The sequence below is a fragment of the Lissotriton vulgaris genome, chromosome 10 (genome assembly GCF_964263255.1).
Source record: "Lissotriton vulgaris chromosome 10, aLisVul1.2, whole genome shotgun sequence".
Taxonomy (NCBI): domain Eukaryota; kingdom Metazoa; phylum Chordata; class Amphibia; order Caudata; family Salamandridae; genus Lissotriton; species Lissotriton vulgaris.
In genome coordinates this window covers 483,157,146-483,174,425 of record NC_141698.1, presented here as the reverse complement: position 1 = coordinate 483,174,425, position 17,280 = coordinate 483,157,146, and the positions used below count along the sequence as shown (strand labels likewise).

Here is a 17,280-nt window from a genome sequence, read left to right as displayed (position 1 = left end):
GTGTAAGGGTGGGAGTAGTGTGGGTAGTGTAGTAGTGGTGTTGGGTAGTGTAGGGGTGGGAGTAGTGTGGGTAGCGTAGTAGTGATTTAGGGTTTAGGGTAGTGTAAGGGTGGGAGTAGTGTGGGTAGCGTAGTAGTGTTTTAGGGTAGTGTAAGGGTGGGAGTAGTGTGGGTAGTGTAGTAGTGGTTTAGGGTAGTGTAAGGGTGTGAGTAATGTGGGTAGTGTAGTAGTGGTTTTGGTTAGTGTAGGGGTGGGAGTAGTGTGGGTAGCGTAGTAGTAATTTAGGGTTTAGGGTAGTGTAAGGGTGGGAGTAGTGTGGGTAGCGTAGTAGTGTTTTAGGGTAGTGTAAGGGTGGGAGTAGTGTGGGTAGTGTAGTAGTAGTTTAGGGTAGTGTAAGGGTGGGAGTAGTGTGGGTAGCGTAGTAGTGTTTTAGAGTTTAGGGTAGTGTAGGGGTGGGAGTAGTGTGGGTAGCGTAGTAGTGTTTTAGGGTTTAGGGTAGTGTAAGGGTGGGAGTAGTGTGGGTAGCGTAGTAGTGTTTTAGGGTTTAGGGTAGTGTAAGGGTGGGAGTAGTGTGGGTAGCGTAGTAGTGTTTTAGAGTTTAGGGTAGTGTAGGGGTGGGAGTAGTGTGGGTAGCGTAGTAGTGTTTTAGGGTTTAGGGTAGTGTAAGGGTGGGAGTAGTGTGGGTAGCGTAGTAGTGTTTTAGGGTTTAGGGTAGTGTAAGGGTGGGAGTAGTGTGGGTAGTGTAGTAGTGTGGCAGTGTTTTTGGGTTGGGGCAGTGTAGGGGTGGGAGTAGTCTGTTGTGTAGGTGTAGGGATAGGGATGTTACTTACCTTGCATACTTTTACCACAAGTATAGCTTTACCACGCATGCCTTTGCGTTGTAATGGCATGCGTGGTATTAGTATGCGATGTAATGACAAACATTCTAATTACACATCACATAATTACACTATACTCAATGCAACATCAATACACTACACATAATACCACTAAGTACCACATATAACACTTTTTATTACAACTTTTCTACATAAAACACATCAGCCACAATACTCTACAACATAGCCAACACTTTTGAATAAACACATTAAGGTCCCAAAAGCGAGACCTACTGGCTATGCCAATGCTTGTTAAGAAAGTGACTGTCATCTCATCCGGGCTGCAAAGGACTAGCAGTGGGGGGAGCTAAGTGATTATAGTTCCAAGGTAGGACGTGTTCTCTGCTGCCTGCTTGAGAGAGCAGCTTTCTGGTTTATCTTTTACTTTTCTTACAGACCTGCCAGTCCCCTATACCCGGGTCCTTCACCCATCCACGTAGGGCATGGGTGCTGTGTGAGTGTTTGCAATACTTGCATATACAGAATACATGTAGGATGCAAATGCTACCAACGGCTATGGCCAAAATGGGTTCCATTGTGTAAGGCACACTTTGGTGGTATCTAGGACGTAGGCTTGGAGGAGACCGCAGACAGCATTTTAGTGGGTCACACAAAGAGTGATGTTAGTGTTAATGAAAGAGTAAGAAGGCCCCTTTGAATCTAGAGAGTTTACCCTGCTTCTACCTAGCCCATTATTCTAAGGGAGGCCTGAGCTGCACCAGGTTAACAAATGGTTAAGTGTGGCCGCCTCATTTGCTTTTGTTCTCTTATTCTGAGTTTTTTATTGAGAGAAAACGCCCAGCTTATCTCCTCCCAACCCCACCTCCTATCTCACACTTGTAACAGAGACCGTGGCTGGCCCAGCCTTTGTGGAAATTGCAATAGTGCAGAACTGGCCAGAATCCGTGACAGAACTGATCTGAACAGCTGGAATACACAAAATCTGTCTGCAAGTGGACTATAAAGTTGGGAGCAATATATTCAGCCAGTGTGCCACGATTTTCGGACCAGAAGCCTGGGATCCACATTAGCAGCAACAAGAAGATCCATTTGAGATTCTGACTACCAACTCCCCATGCTAAGTTTGAGACCAGTGACTTGGAAAAGATTCGACAAACCTGCTAGGAGAGGCTGTCTCCATCCACCATCATGGGAGAGAAGGGACTGACAGCTTAGGAGATGCATTGGAGGAGCCCTGAATGAAGAAGACACTGCTCTGAAGAAGCAAGACAATGAGGATCTTAGGCACCACAAGTATGCACCCCAAAGATATGCTACAAGTACGTTTCGAAAGCCTAGACAGGTGGTCCTTGACCTCTGTGACTAAGTGTGTTGTGAAATATCCCAGGACACGATATCCATTACATAATCTAGTGCTAAGAAGTGCTGAAGAACTAACAAAAGCATGACTGCCAGACACGGTCAGAATGACAAGAACCTTCAAGTTTCAAGAGAAGATAAAGATCATCAGGGATTTGCCTTTGCACGGCCAAGGGCCAATGTGCCTTACCTGCTAAGTCTGTCCCTTAGTATACTGTGTGTACTGATCTCGTTAGTGACCTGATATATCCGCCACCTGTTAAATTGTGTACGGTGACATTCATTGTGCGTGTTAGCATTAAAGTACTTTTTTGTCCTTTAAAACCAAAGTACTGGTGGGACAGTGTTTTATTGCAAGTCAGCTGGTGTCTGGAATGTTCTGAATACTTAACCCCACACTACCGCCCAGAGTAAGCCTTTGACTATTCAACTTTGCTACACTACAAGTCAAGTGCTAAAGGGGTGTATTGGTGATCGGTTTTGGGCTCAATAGAAGGGTTAGGACTCAGGACACCAGTGGTGAAATGCTCCAATTCAGCTAAACTGAGCCCAGTAACCTCTGGTTGCCCAGTACTCCTGGAAAAATTCCCACACCCGGTCATGCCTTTTATTTTATGAAGGGGGAGGGGGCTCATCTGGGTTGCGTTGTGCAAAGGAAAAAGCAAATTATAAAGCCTTCCACAAAATACTATCAAGTGAAGAGCATCAGGGATTGAGGTCATGAGAAGAGAAGGGACAGACGTAGGAAATGAATGTCAATTAGCGGCTCTCCAGAAAGCTGATGACAGAGTATATGCATATACAGTGGCTGGAATGGACAGCTGAAAGGGACATTTGCCCCAGCCCTCCTTAACCCACTTACCTTAATGGCAATTTTCTGATCAGCCTGTGGTAAGTGAGCAGCAATAAACCATTCTCCTGGTGCTGGGTTGGTAACATTCACAAAGGTATTGTTGTGCAGGTTGCTGGTGAGATTTAGAGTTATGCTGTAAGGAGGGCGGACGGTGGTGTTTTTTGAAAACTCACTTCCCAGCGGGTTTATCACTGGAGGCGCACCATAGCGAAAATGCCTGGAAGACCAAAGGACAAGATTTTGATGTGTTAATCCAGCAGCAGAAGCTCTCCAGAAACCCACAAATGAGGCACACTTTAAACTCTCTTTTTTAAACAAGATAGGATCACACATGGCGCCACAAAACACATGTACATGCTTAAGAATCTTAACAAAAGAAATATGCATTGGCAAAGCCAACAGGTCTGACTTTAATCTGCCAAAGATGAGGGGGGGGGGGGGGGAAACAAGAAGTGTGCTTCAACGTCAAATACTATTTAGCCAGGACTGCTAAAAGTCCTTGCATTAGTCCTGTGTGAATCCTTTGAGCATAAATAGACTTTATCTTAATGAAGAGTTGTGTTTAGGATAGTTTTGAGTAATGAAATCCCCAGTGGTCGTGTCAAGGGCCTTTTAAGGGTTGGTGTTGTGGGGGTGCCATAAGAGTGTTGCATAGTGACAATAGACTGCAGCTGGCCGCTACGATCTCTGTGGAGCTCACAGACATGGGCTAATTAAACGGCATGGATAGGGAGACTCCAGGGTTGTGTACTGCCACTTTCCCAAGAACATGGACCGGCGGTGCCCGTTGATGGGCTAGGGGTAACTCACTATTAAACTCTGCCCTTACCTGAGGCCAATGAAACCGAGGTCAGCAGCAGTCCCTAACATCCAGCTCTCAGAAGTACAGAGGAAGGAGAACACGGGAAAGTCTGCTCAGTTTTAAAAGCACTTATACAATTTTAGGGAGTCTCAGACAACTGGGAGAATGAGAAAGTATTTCTTACATTCTTGCTTTTGGGAGTGCCATCAAAAGTGAGTAGACTTTGGTGGCAGACGAAGGGCACGGTAAATGCAATGAAACTCATCCTTTTTAGGTTTCGCCTTTCGAAAGCTGCGCAAGCAGCGTTTTGCGCAGGCGAAATCTAATGTTAGAACAGTATGGGGGACTTGAACCCGCCCCTTCTTCCATTGGCTAGCTCCATAAATGGAGGCTAGCCATTGGAAGACATTGTTGTCAATCACTTTTTCCCCGGTCAGAACGCGAATCGTGGGCGTTTCTGACTCTAAGTCCCGCCCCTTGTTGCCGTGTGTCCCGGGCCACGATGTGATTAGATGCCGGCACCGGACACCCCCGTGACGTCATTCCCCGGGCCGCGCTGTGATTGGCTGCCGGCCCGGACAACCCCGTGACGTCATTCCCTGGGCCGCGTTGTGATTGGCTGCCGGCCCGGGACCGGACTTGTTTATTTACCCAGAAGTTTACTTGTCTTCATATGTTTCCCATTAAAGTGGATTGAATCCCTCGTATCGCGTTGCTATGATCTTTTGTACTCCTTTCTTTTTTTAAATAAAAACAATGTTCCAAAAAACAGTAAAATGCGGAATAAAATTAACAGTTTTAAACGTGGTTTTGTGTGCGTGTCAGATTCTCTTATTCCCTCGGTGCCGTGTGGAGCATTTCCAGTGGCGTTGCTAGAATTTTGGCGACCGCCTGTGGCCCGTATGCAAGAGCGAGGGTGCGTATTGGGGTGTGGGGGGGCTGGGGTGTTGCTGACTATTCCTGCGACAGACGCAGGTAAGGTGGGGGGCACCACCCCCCGAAACTCGTCCCCCGCCCCACCACACCCTTTGCTACGCCACTGGGTGTTAATGGATTCCGCTTGTACCCTTGATGCATTAGAGGAGTATGTGGTACCTCGCGCTCGTCTTTGTAAACGTGTGCGTGCCATAAAGGCGCCTCAGTCGAGTCCCGCCCTGTGCACTGTACGTGTGCTCTATTGTTTTCTTTCTCCAACAGACCCGCCACCCACCTTTTTTACTGTACATTTCCGTAAGTAATCCAGTAAGCGTTCTTAAACTGTTACCCTGTCCCTCACTTTTGATTAACGACCCAATTGCATTTCCAATTTAGCCCTTTGTGCTTCACCTGTGTAGATACAATGTAACATCTGCCCTTGTACTGTTGTGTAAACAGGAGTGGTTAATTTCCTATCTTCAAAACAAGACCTACGTGTAAGAAAAAAAGGAAAAGTTTAACCTTTCAAAGGTGACTACAAGACGAATATAGGTATTTATTTGTATCCAATTATTTTAGCATTGTAACAGGACTTAAAAAAAACAGACTATACTTTAATGTTGATCATGGAGTATGCGTCTCAGATTTTTTTATAAACTATACGCAGGTAAACTGCGCATTGTTTTGTAGTTATTCATGGGCCACCATGCAGTTCAAAGTCTAATAAATCCATTAAACCTATTAAAGGTGATCTTTATTTTACGATAGTTTCTGTAAAAGGGCTTTGCATTCAACGTTCATCTGACCTCTGCACTGGTAACTCGGGCGTTTGTGCATTTACTGGATCTGTGATTTTTTTTCAGGGTTGTTTAATAGATATTGTTTTACAGTCTGACACCTACGGTCAGATTGTACAAGTTGAGATAGACACGCGGTCTTCTGGCAGCCTGCATGACCCTGGTCGGAGCTGGCTTTAGCACTGGTGGCGCCCCCCTGTGACCACCTCCGCCCGACTCCCTCACTACCACCCTTTAACAGTGCCCCTCAAGTCTCCATTACCGCTCTCCCTCTCAGATGCATTTAATTCATTTTATAGCGCCGCCACCACTCATAACAATGTAGTGTGTGAGAACACTACATCACACACACTACACAGAGACAGTCAGTCCTAGGTGTGTAAATCAGTGTCTAGGAAATGTTACATAAGACAGAAGACTACAAGTTGTAGGAGCCACGTCAACCACACCGGTAGGTAGTATAGTTTAAGAGTGCTTGGTCTGGAGGAGCACATACTCAGAATTTAAAACATAACACCATGGTTGGGGGGTGTTTACTAATAGGAATTGATTTCTACCCATATTAACCCTTTTTGCAACATTAGGATAATGAAAGACTGTGAAGCAAAACATAACGTTCTGACTTATGCCTATTCTATTCACCTAGATTTATATAGCGCGTTGCTACTCAACGGGCCTCCCAGCGCTGGCAACAACCTCTGCTCTACAAACTTGGTCTGTATGCAGCTTTTTGATGACAGTTAATAGGTCGTTGATCCATATTAGGATTTTAACTTCTAAACTGCAACTAACAAAAGGGTCTCTGTGACAAAAGCAGAAGCCCACTGAAAGATTTATATTATACGCATTTCTGTCATCTGCATGGTGCATGTTCTATGCAGCAGACACATTAACCGTCTGCACTGCCTTAAGATGACTCCGAAGTTCCACTAGACAAAACTCCGATCCCTCTCCCGCAGACCCATTCATCACCAGCTATCGTGACATTTTTATTGTTGCTTGGAAATTACTGGAGGCAAAGAAGCAGCAATTGGTGCTTTTACATCCACAATATATTTGAAAACACGCCATGGCCCCGTCTCACCCTCGGGCCCTGGTTATTGCTGTCTAATCGCAGTGAAGTGTTCTGAATAGTGAGTGTAGTTTTCACAAAGTCTTGTTTATTCTTCAGAGATATCAAACAAACTCCTTAAGTATGTTAGGTAGACCACTGCAAGCCCAACGTTTTTAGAGCACAACATGGAAAAGAAGTACCGCATCATGACCTAGTCGAACTCCTAATCTGGCCAACCAGCATAGACCACCGTTGAAAGAGAAACATAACTGAAATATAAACACCAAGGCATACACATGCATTAGCAAAGCCAATTGGTCTAGCGAAAGCTGCCAGCATTAAAGCTTTGTGGATGCTTGTTTTGTAATTAGATTTGACAAAGAATTATCATTTGCCTTCAGGAGTCAATTTTGCTTATTAATTGGTGCATTCTGTCTTTGTTAAGAGACAAAAAGGTGCAGATATAACTCCATAATCGTATCTGCCTACATCTTAACCATAACATCATACGCGCACATACACTATGATTGGTAAGTGATGTACACTACGTCAGCCACGGTTGTATTTATAAAACTGATGTAACGTGCGCACTCCTTATAAGGAAAGGCGTCACTTGGTGTTTACTCTTTACTAACAACAGATCTGCAGATTCCACTCTGAAGTCTGCAGCCGACGGTGTCTGCCTACAGTGGGTCTCTATAAATTGGTATTGACACGGAACAAGCAGTGGGTGGAGATATTTATTTAGCTCTTAAGTGGAACTATTGTCAGGCCGGCTAATCTGCAGGGACTCTCCCTGAGGCTTCGGGCCGAGGCGGTCAATACGGTCTCTGGTTTATAGATGTCTCTGATGTTGCAGGCCCGGGACCTGGCTAGGCACGGACAGCAGATGGGGACAAGCCCCCCACCCCCATTTTAGCGGATCCCTAGCTCGACAACCCAGGGTGCATCTGGTATAACACCCTGTGGGCCATTATTACAGAAAAAGTACTGCATGCAAGGCCATTCTGAAAGACATGGCTTTATTTACTGCACGCCTAGGTGACGTGCCAGGACTCTATCTAGACCATCACAGCATTTAAATGTGTGGAGCGAAAACAAAGAAGCGAACGACCGAAAATGTCGCTGACACCATAACCAAGCTCAGCCTAGGAGAGCAGTTTCGAAATAATTTGGGTGTGATATTAATTGAGGTTACTCTTCTGTTACCAATACGATAGGATTGGGATATTTGCTTTCATTTTACAATTTCAAACGCAAGCGCCTCGTTTGCCTAAGCAACACACCAAGTGGCTAATTTGTCAAATGACTTGTTTGCATATCAGAATGAAATTGCATCACAATGTCTGTTGCCTGGCTTAATTGAGGGGGCCTAGGCAGGGGCATACACAAAACCCTTTTTTATGAGGGTATGTTGGACATTTTGTAGTGCAAATAGAACTATGCTGTGTACTACATTTCGAGGAAAACGACAGTGGTTCCATTGGGAGAAGCTTTTTACACCAATGCCTCTAAGGGAAAAACACCTGATATACTTCATTGTAGGAGAATATGGCTTAATTACTGCACGGTTTAATAAATTATGCCAAAAAATGCATATATCAGATGCTCCAAAGACAGTACAGTGAAAGTGATAAGTGACAAAAGTGCATAAAGTTTGGAAGTGTTTCTTTAAAAATGTAGGGTTGTCCGGAACTCCGCCGATGTACATAAAAACTCTAATGAGATTCCATGGAGTTCTGCTAACAGGTGGGAATATGCATGTTGCACTGCTCGGGCTGCAATTTAGCACCGGAAGTGCTAGCAGTGCTGAAAAGTCAGTGCGAACGGCACCATGTAGTGTGCAAGAGTGCGCGACCATGCAAGATGATTTAACTTCCACTCGAGTAGAAAATATACTTGAGCGGCAGCAAAATCTACATGAAAAGCAGCTCTCTGATCATGATCGCCCACGACTGCCCATGTTAGAAAATGGTGCCAGGGGTTGCCAAATCTTGTTTGAGCCGCTCCCATTTCTGGAGTCTTGTGGGGGGAAAATACTGCCACATGGGGATTGCCAGAATTTGGCCGGAACTTCATGTTACTCTTTACCAAATTCCACGTATTCCGCAGGCGGACTGAATCATTCTGCCCCCCAACCCCCAAAAAGAACAGCAATCCAATATTTTATGTTTATGGGGTAAGGTAAATGGATCTTCACGAAGAAGCTCAGAATTCGAGTTCAGTTTTGTTGCACTCCATAAGATTTCAATCAAAATGCTGAATTGTGAGTGAGCTGCTTATCACTTTCAGTGCACTATTCTTTGGAGCACCTAGTGTATATTTTTTTGAATCATTGATTTACCCATTAATCCATTACCAGAAGCAGTTGGTTAACTCCCTAGTAGTCAACTGCAACATCACCACAGAGATCTAATAAGCAACTAGAACGCTAACCTTTTTATTCAAGAATAAAGCGATACACTCCTGAATGTCATTTTGTTGGAATAGTAGTAGTTTAATTTAAACCCTATCCTGAAGAACTGGCCGAAGTAAATGAGCATTACGATGTCAATGCAGACATGAAACCAGAGGATTCATTAACTTCACCTTAACCTTTGTTCTTTAAGGTCTTTTTAATCATTTACCACACCCAAGGGTTTCATGTGCCCCAACTTCAACCAGCAACAAACGCATACTTTGCTCAGCCTGTTACCTTTCACAGCAAAAGTTGGCCATGCCATGCCACCTACTCACTGCAGGTGGCCATACCCCACTGCGCACAATTCTTTACCCATCCTTGTGCAATGGTGACCTGCCCCGATTCTGGTCCTATTTGCACAGTGCAGGTTGGCTGCAGGGCCTGGCCAGAAACCAAGCCGTACATCCAGACCTCTTCTCGCAGTCAATGGCACTGTGCATGGCCTGTTCAATGGCGTTTGGCCATAGGGTCTGGTCAACCAGACATTTCCTTTTGTTTACTATGGACAATGAGCGAGCAGACCAGGGTGTGAGGCCGGTGGGAGAGCTCACCTGGCAGAGAAAGTGGAGATGCATTAGACAAGGTGAATAGGTTGATGAATCCCTGCCCCCCGCGTCCTTCGGGTGGAACGGTATGTAATTAGCCGGTGTCTGCTCTGAACATGAGGTGGTGTGTATAGGCTGTGAGGTTGAAATAGGCGCCGCTCTTGTTTCTGCTAGTTTGTCCATTCGAGCAGGAAATTAAGTCTTAGTTAGATACACGGTTCACTTTCAGATCTCTTTTGGAATTCTGTTTTTTAAAACAACGATAACTTTGTTGAAATCTGAACGGTAGGGGTAACACTAGCTCACTTAAACTCACCTTTATTAACTAGAACAGTAATTGCGTGCAATTGTAGGTTAGTTAGCACTTTCTTTTGAATAGTTTTGCACTTTTTAAATGTAGCGCCTGGATACCCTCACAGGTGACGATAACCGTTCGGCAAACATACGGATTGATTGATTGTGCTTTATGTGGCTGCGGACACCAGTGTATTACCCAGTCTCTTATACTTGTGAAATGAATGTGTATATTTGCGGGGAATAATAGTGAGAGAAGGTGGGAGAGGCCCCTGTTGGTTAGAAGCAGCCCTTCCCTCACGTGAGCTCTGGCTGTATATGACCCATTCGAAGGGTGGCCTCGCCTGATCTCACTTGCTGGTCGCATTCCTCAACCAGGAAGGGTGAAGTGCAGAGCAGGTGAAACATTAACTCTGTACCTTCCACCCAGGGAGGCGGAGACGGGTGTGACGTCTCTTGCACTTACACAATGTGATGAACATCTGGTGATCCGATTGTGGTCATGGCGTCAGTGCTATGGAGGTTTGAAATGGTGCAATAGAGTTTTGCACAACAAACGTCATGAGTGTATTTTTCCCACCGGAAGGTCAGTGTGAATATCATTCTCATACTCGCTGGCCGCTACTAATGTCTGTGCACAATTACCTAGCACCGGAACCATTTATCAGATTTGACCCCTGCTAAGCATACTGTGAAGGACGAGCAAATTCCACCTGAGCAATATGAGTTATAAAGTATTCAGATAAGATAATTTAGTAAATATGGGCGTGTTGCTCTCTGCCCTCACAGGTGCCCTCAGCTCCAAATCCTCTGCCATCTGATATCACCCCGGGCCCTCACTCACTTCTTACCCCTGTACTCTCAGCTCTTACCCGTGCCCTCAGCTCTTACCCCTGTGCCCTCAGCTCTTACCCCTGTGCCCTCAGCTCTTACCTCTGCTCCCTCAGCTCTTACCCCTCTGCCCTCAGCTCTTACCCCTCTGCCCTCAGCTCTTACCCCTCTGCCCTCAGCTCTTACCCCTCTGCTTACCCCTGTGCCCTCAGCTCTTACCCCTCTGCCCTCAGCTCTTACCCCTCTGCCCTCAGCTCTTACCCCTCTGCCCTCAGCTCTTACCCTGCCCTGTGCCCTCAGCTCTTCATAGGCCCTCGCTTCTGACTCCTGTGCCCTCAGCTCTTACCTGTGCCCTCAGTTCTTACCCCTCTGCCCTCAGCTCTTACCCTGCCCTGTGCCCTCAGCTCTTCCTAGGCCCTCGCTTCTGACTCCTGTACCCTCAGCTCTTACCTGTGCCCTCAGCTCTAACCCCTCTGCCCTCAGCTCTTACCCTGCCCCTCAGCTCTTCCTAGGCCCTCGCTTCTGACTCTTGTACCCTCGGCTCTTACCTGTGCCCTCAGCGCTTACCCCTGTGCCCTCAGCTCTCACCCCTCTGCCCTCAGCTCTTACCCCTGTGCCCTCACCCGTGCCCTCAGCTCTGACACCTGTGCCCTGAGACCCTTGCCAGTGACCATGTCCAGCATGACTGGGGAGATCGTGGCCTTCCTGCTGGCCCTGTTGGGCTGGGTGCTGGTCTGCTCCACGCTGCCCAATGACTACTAGAAGGTGTCGAGCATCGACGGCACAGTCATCACCACGGCCACCTTCTGGTTCAACTTGTGGAAGACCTGCATCACCGACTCCACCGGCATCTCAAACTGCAAGGACTTACCGTCCATGCTGGCCCTGAAGGGTGCGTCCCGTCGGGGGCGTGGGGGGGTTGGGAGGGGGGGGTGGGAGGGGGGTGCTGTGTATGTGTGTCTGTGTATGTGGCTCTGTGTATGTGTGTGTGTGGCTCTGTGTGTGTGTGGCTCTGTGTGTGTGTGGCTCTGTGTGTGTGTGTGTGGCTCTGTAGGTGTGTGTGGCTCTGTAGGTGTGTGTGTGTGGGACTCTGTGTGGCATTTGCGAGAGATTAAGCTATTGGCATTGTAAATGAGAGTGCCATTTATTTATCTGTTTTCAAAACCAACACATACATAAACATTTTGTCATTTACAATGCCAATAGCTCTAACTTTTTCAAAGGCGAATCCGTTGCATTGTAAATGCTTGTTTATATTTTGGACTCAAGTTATTGATTAGCAAAGTAATGCACACAGAATCTAATCATAAGGTGCGCCACATTCTACAGGCAGGATACGCATTGTAGCAGTGCAGACAGATGGTACCAAACCTGTAGGGTCCCGGAGCATCCACCTGTTTCTTACCCTATGAGCGTCTTCATTGGGATCAGGTGTCCTGCTTGCTTGTAATCTTGCTAATGAGGCCTCTTTGCTGCTGGGGTTGAGAATGTTGAGGGGCAGTTGGGAAGACCACCCCAGCAGACTGCTCCTGCATTGAATGAGAGGAGCAAGCCACGTGTGTGATAGTGCGTGAGTTAGGCGGGGGGATGGGGGAGGCGGGGGAGGAGATTGCTACTGGGTGGTCGAAGTATCTGGTCCCAGAGAGGTGAGGATGGAACATCTTTAAAATTGCCATCTCCAGAAGAAAAGGCGTGGGGGAGGGGGGGGGGGGGGGGGGGGGGTAGCAGCTCTCACCACCTGCTGGGTATAAAGAGTAGTCTGCCTGTAAATCCTTATACATGTTTTCATAGGTGCCGTCTATCCCAGCTTACCTGAGCCTGTATTGTATGCTAATGGGGGCCCCTTTGCTGCAGGGGGTGAGGATGTTTGGAGGCATTTGACAAGACCATCAACGCAGATTGTTCCTGCGTAGAATCTGAGGAGCGAGCTGGGGTGTGTGATGGTGCACGAGTTAAGCAGGCAGAGCTACTGGGGGGCAGCAGCATCTGTCCCAGAGAGGTGTGGATGGCTTGAAATCATGGTGTTACTTCTTGCTGCCGCCTCATTAACGATCACTTTTAAAATGATCAACTCCAGAAGAAAGGGCTAGTAGGCATAAAGAGTAGCCTGCATGTAAATCCTACACACAGTGTCCTAGATGATGTCTGTCCCAGCTTACCTGGGCCTGTGTTCTATGCTACACCGTGGTGGAGTACATAGTTTGAAGAGAGTTGCATTTATATTAGACCCACAGACTAATGAAGCCTATCTGACACAGCTTCTGTCCCCGCAGACCCCTAATAACTACCACAGTTTGCTCCCAAAGTTAGTAGTTCGCGATATAAGCCGGTAGTTCCGAAGCCGGTGTTAGACAAAAGGGAACGCACCCGCTCCACGAAGCATTGCAGTGTACCTATAAACATATGTGGGGACAGACATAACTCCATAATCAAGGGAATGCTAACCCAGTCATGTTACTGAAAGCATACTGACAAAGCAAATGGAATTAACAAGTATGTAGCAACCAAAATGTAATTACGACAAATGCTGATAATTCATGTACTGTATGAAAAGCTATCGCAAATTTGAAAGCCTAGTTGTTAACAAATACATACATGCTCATATTCCATACCAGAAATTTGCCAAACTGTATGTGAAATGTTAAAACCCAATAAGCAAGTTTAAACAAAATAAATCTGACACAGCTTCTGTGTCAGGGGCTGAACCTAAGTCACAGTGACTACCGAGAACATAATTATCTGGAAACCAACAAGTAGACATCAGCATAGAAGCACACAACATCATATTTAATGCATACCTACAGCTGCCCGTGGATGCAGCTCCGCTGCCGCCTTAACATGATGCCATTAGTGAATCAAGATATAAGTCAGTTGTCATGTGCACCCTAGACGTGGCCTATGTTTTGGTACAGATAGGACAAAGTTATAGTCGACGGAGGTTTTTGTCCAGCACACACCTTGCAATTATATACTACAATGTGCTCTTAAATGTGATGATAAAGGAAAATGAGGCACAGATGTAATTAGCGTGGATCACAAAATTTGATAATGTATGGAAGCCAGCATTCATCCCATTTATTTCATTAAACGCAGAGGTCGGAAGATAGGTTAACACCCGGGATCTGAAGACAGTCTCAAAGCACAATGGTTTCGGCCGTCAATTTATACTTTATATGAAGCATTATAAAACGATTTATGCATTCCTTCGGTGACAGAAGTTTGGAACTAGTCAAAGGGTCGTTTGGAACTAGTCAAAGGGTCACAAATCGGGGGGGAGGGGGGAGGGTGATAAGAAGCGCAGGTGGGCCTCGATCTTGGGTGGACATAATACAGGGCCAGTGGGTACGTGTTCAGATGTTCGCCATGAGGAGCGTGTGATAACTTAGTGTAATGTGCATGGTGTGTTCTGAATGGCTGTTTGTTCCTAACGTAGTGTAGCATCTTACTTTATGGTGATTTGGGAATGTGCACCCCTTCGGCAAAACAAGGTTTACTGGGTTCGATCTTTGGAGACCATTGTAGTGTTGCTGCATATCTGTGGAATCGAGCTGTCAAGTAGTTGATTCAGGCCTAGGTCACAGGGCATTCCTAACCACATATTTCTGACTCAGGGTTGAGGGGAGGTCACATTTGGTGAATTCCACAACAGAGAGGCAAGTTTGTTTTTATACGAACATTTATTATGGGCTACATCAACATCATATTTTCCAATATTAATATTTCCCCCCATTTGAATTTTCAACTACATTATTTACCATGTACTTCATGATAGTCACATTATTTGAGGTTCAATCAATCGATTAATCAATCAATACATTTATAGAGCGCGCTACTCACCCGCGAGGGTCTCAAGGCGCATGAATGGAAGGAGCGGGGGGGGGGGGGAGGGAGGCAGCTACTGCTCGAATAGCCAGGTCTTGAGGTGTTTCCTGAAGGTGAGATGGTCCTGGGTCAGTTGTAGGTGTGCGGGGAGGGAGTTCCATGTCTTGGCGGCCAGGTAGGAGAGGTGGTTGTTCTGCGAATCCGTGGGACGGTGGAGAGGGAGAGGCTGGCGGAGCAGAGCTGGCGGGTAGGAGTGTAGAACGAGAGGCGGTTGTTGAGGTAATCGGGGCCCATGTCGTGGAGTGCTTTGTGTGCGTTGGTGAGGAGCCTGAACGTGATCCTCTTGCTGACGGGGAGCCAGTGTAGGTTTCTCAGGTGGGCAAATATGTGGCTGTGGCGAGGGATGTCGAGGAGGAGTCGTGCGGAGGCGTTCTGTATGCGCTGGAGTCGTTTCTGAAGTTTGGCTGTGGTTTCTGCGTAAAGGGTGTTCCCGTAGTCCAGTCGGCTGGTGACGAAGGTCTGGGTGACCGTCTTTCTGGTTTCGGTGGGGATCCACCGGAAGATCTTACGGTGCATGCGCAGGGTGTTGAAGCATGAGGATGAGATGGCGTTGACTTGTTTGGTCATGTAAGGGAGGAGTCCAGGATGAATCCCAAGTTGCGTGCATGGTTTGTGGGTGTCGGTGCGGTTCCCAGTGCTGTTAGCCACCAGGAGTCGTCCCAGGTGGATGGGGAATGTCCGAGGATGAGGACTTCCATCTTGTCTGAGTTTAGTTTAAGCCGATTGAGCTTCATCCATTCCACGATGTCTTTCATTCCTTCCTGGAGGTTGGTTTTGGCGGTGGCTGGGTCTCTGGTGAAGGAAAGTATCAGCTGGGTGTCGTCGGCGTAGGAGATGATTTTGAGGTTGTGTTTGCGTGCGATGACGGTCGGTGAGGGGGCTCATGTAGATATTGAAGAGGGTTGGGCTGAGCGAGGAGCCTTGGGGTACGCCGCAGATGATCTTGGTGGCCGCGGAGAGGAACGGCGGGAGGCGTACTCTCTGGGTTCTGTTGGAGAGGAACGAGATGATCCAGTCCAGGGCTTTTCCTTGGATCCCAGTGTTGTAGAGGCAGGTTATTAGGGTACGGTGGCAGACGGTATCAAAGGCGGCTGAGAGGTCTAGGAGGATGAGAGCGGTTGTCTCCCCGTTGTCCATCAGCGTCATGATGTCGTCGGTGGCTGCGATGCGGGCGGTCTTGGTGCTGTGGTTAGCTCGAAATCTGGACTGGGATAGGTCGAGCGAGTTGTTTGCTTTGAAAAATGCAATCAGCTGTTTATTGACGGTCTTCTCGATGACTTTTGCCAGGAAGGGAAGGAGAGGAGAGAGATGGGGCGGAGGTTCTTGAGGTATTTAGGGTCTGCCGCAGGTTTTTTCAGGAGGGCGTTGATATCTGCGTGCTTCCAGCTCTCTGGAAAGGTGGCTGACACGAAGGAGTTGTTTATGACGTTCCGGAGGTGGGGTGCGATGATTGTGTCGGCTTTGTTGTAGATGTGATGGGGGCATTGGTCAGAGGGAGAGCCAGAGTGGATGGTGTTCATGACGTGTGTGGTGTCTAATGTGCTGATGGGGGTCCAGGCGCTGAGGGTGGTGGTGGGGGTCGTTGGTTTGGTGACTGGAGGCGGAGTCTGGGCGTCAAAGCTGTTGTGTATATCTGCGATCTTGCGGTAGAAGAACGTGGCGAGGGAGTTGCAGAGGTCTTGTGACGGTGCAATGTCGTTGTTGCTGGTGCTGGGGTTGGAGAGTTCTTTTACGATGCTGAAGAGTTCCTTGCTGTTGTTGGTGTTGTTGTCCAGCCGCTCTTTGAACAATGGCTTTTTGGTGATGCATATCTGTTGTGCCTAATACTAATTCCCTAGTTACTTGCATTCTAACTAATTTGGGGAATGTGTTATTAAAGCAGGAAATACCCAATTGTAGGAAACCAGACAAACACAGTACAACCAGGAAAGTCTGGAGCTGTGACAGGCGCATTCTGGTCACCCATCGGGGGAACCATGAAAAAAACATTAAAAAAAATAATAATAATAATACTAATAATAATAATAATAAAAATAATCGGAAAACCAATCCTGCGCATGGACACCTCCCTCCATCTTCATGTCCTCTTGTAGACAATGCAGTGCTTAGATGGTTAGAGCCAGTGTCCTGTTGATGTAGTTTCCAGCGATCAAAGTACAGCAGGATGCGTTGATCTTGGCGCACACACAACACCCTCCATCGCGATCATCCAATCCAACACATATCAATGTTGCATCAACATAAGGAAAATGGTTCTTAGTTCTTACCTGATAGTGTTTAGGCTTAGCTAAGTATTGTTGATCATCTTCAGCATTTCTCACCTGGTTATTTGTAACCAGCAGGCGTTCGCTTTCGTTTGCAAGGTGAAGAAGGGTATGGACCCTCCTGCGTTTACTTGAGTTTCAAAAAACTGTCTAAATTCTTCCGGAATGTCCTTGTACTGAGCCCAACCAAAGTAATTAGCAGTTTTCTTGAGCCTGGTGCAATAGAATTGTTTTCTTCTGTAGCGGATGATGGAGCAACTTGAACTGATGTTTTCCAGGGATGACTAGGTTTGTGGTGTGTATGGCTACAAGGATGCGAAGGTCCCGCCATCCGGGGACGAGCTGGCTGTAGCCAAACTAGCCTTACTGCTAGTAGGTATCCAT

The 17,280-nt window shown here is 46.9% G+C and overlaps 1 protein-coding gene across 1 annotated transcript in view; it reads right to left on the bottom strand.

Annotated features, from left to right (window-relative positions):
- Positions 1-17,280, bottom strand: part of PGAP6 (post-GPI attachment to proteins 6) — a 654,474-nt gene that overhangs the window by 544,217 nt on the left and 92,977 nt on the right. The window contains exon 3 of the mRNA XM_086941336.1: positions 3,061-3,268. Within this exon, the coding sequence (XP_086797462.1) occupies positions 3,061-3,268 (208 nt within the window). The remainder of the gene's footprint in view (positions 1-3,060; positions 3,269-17,280) is intronic.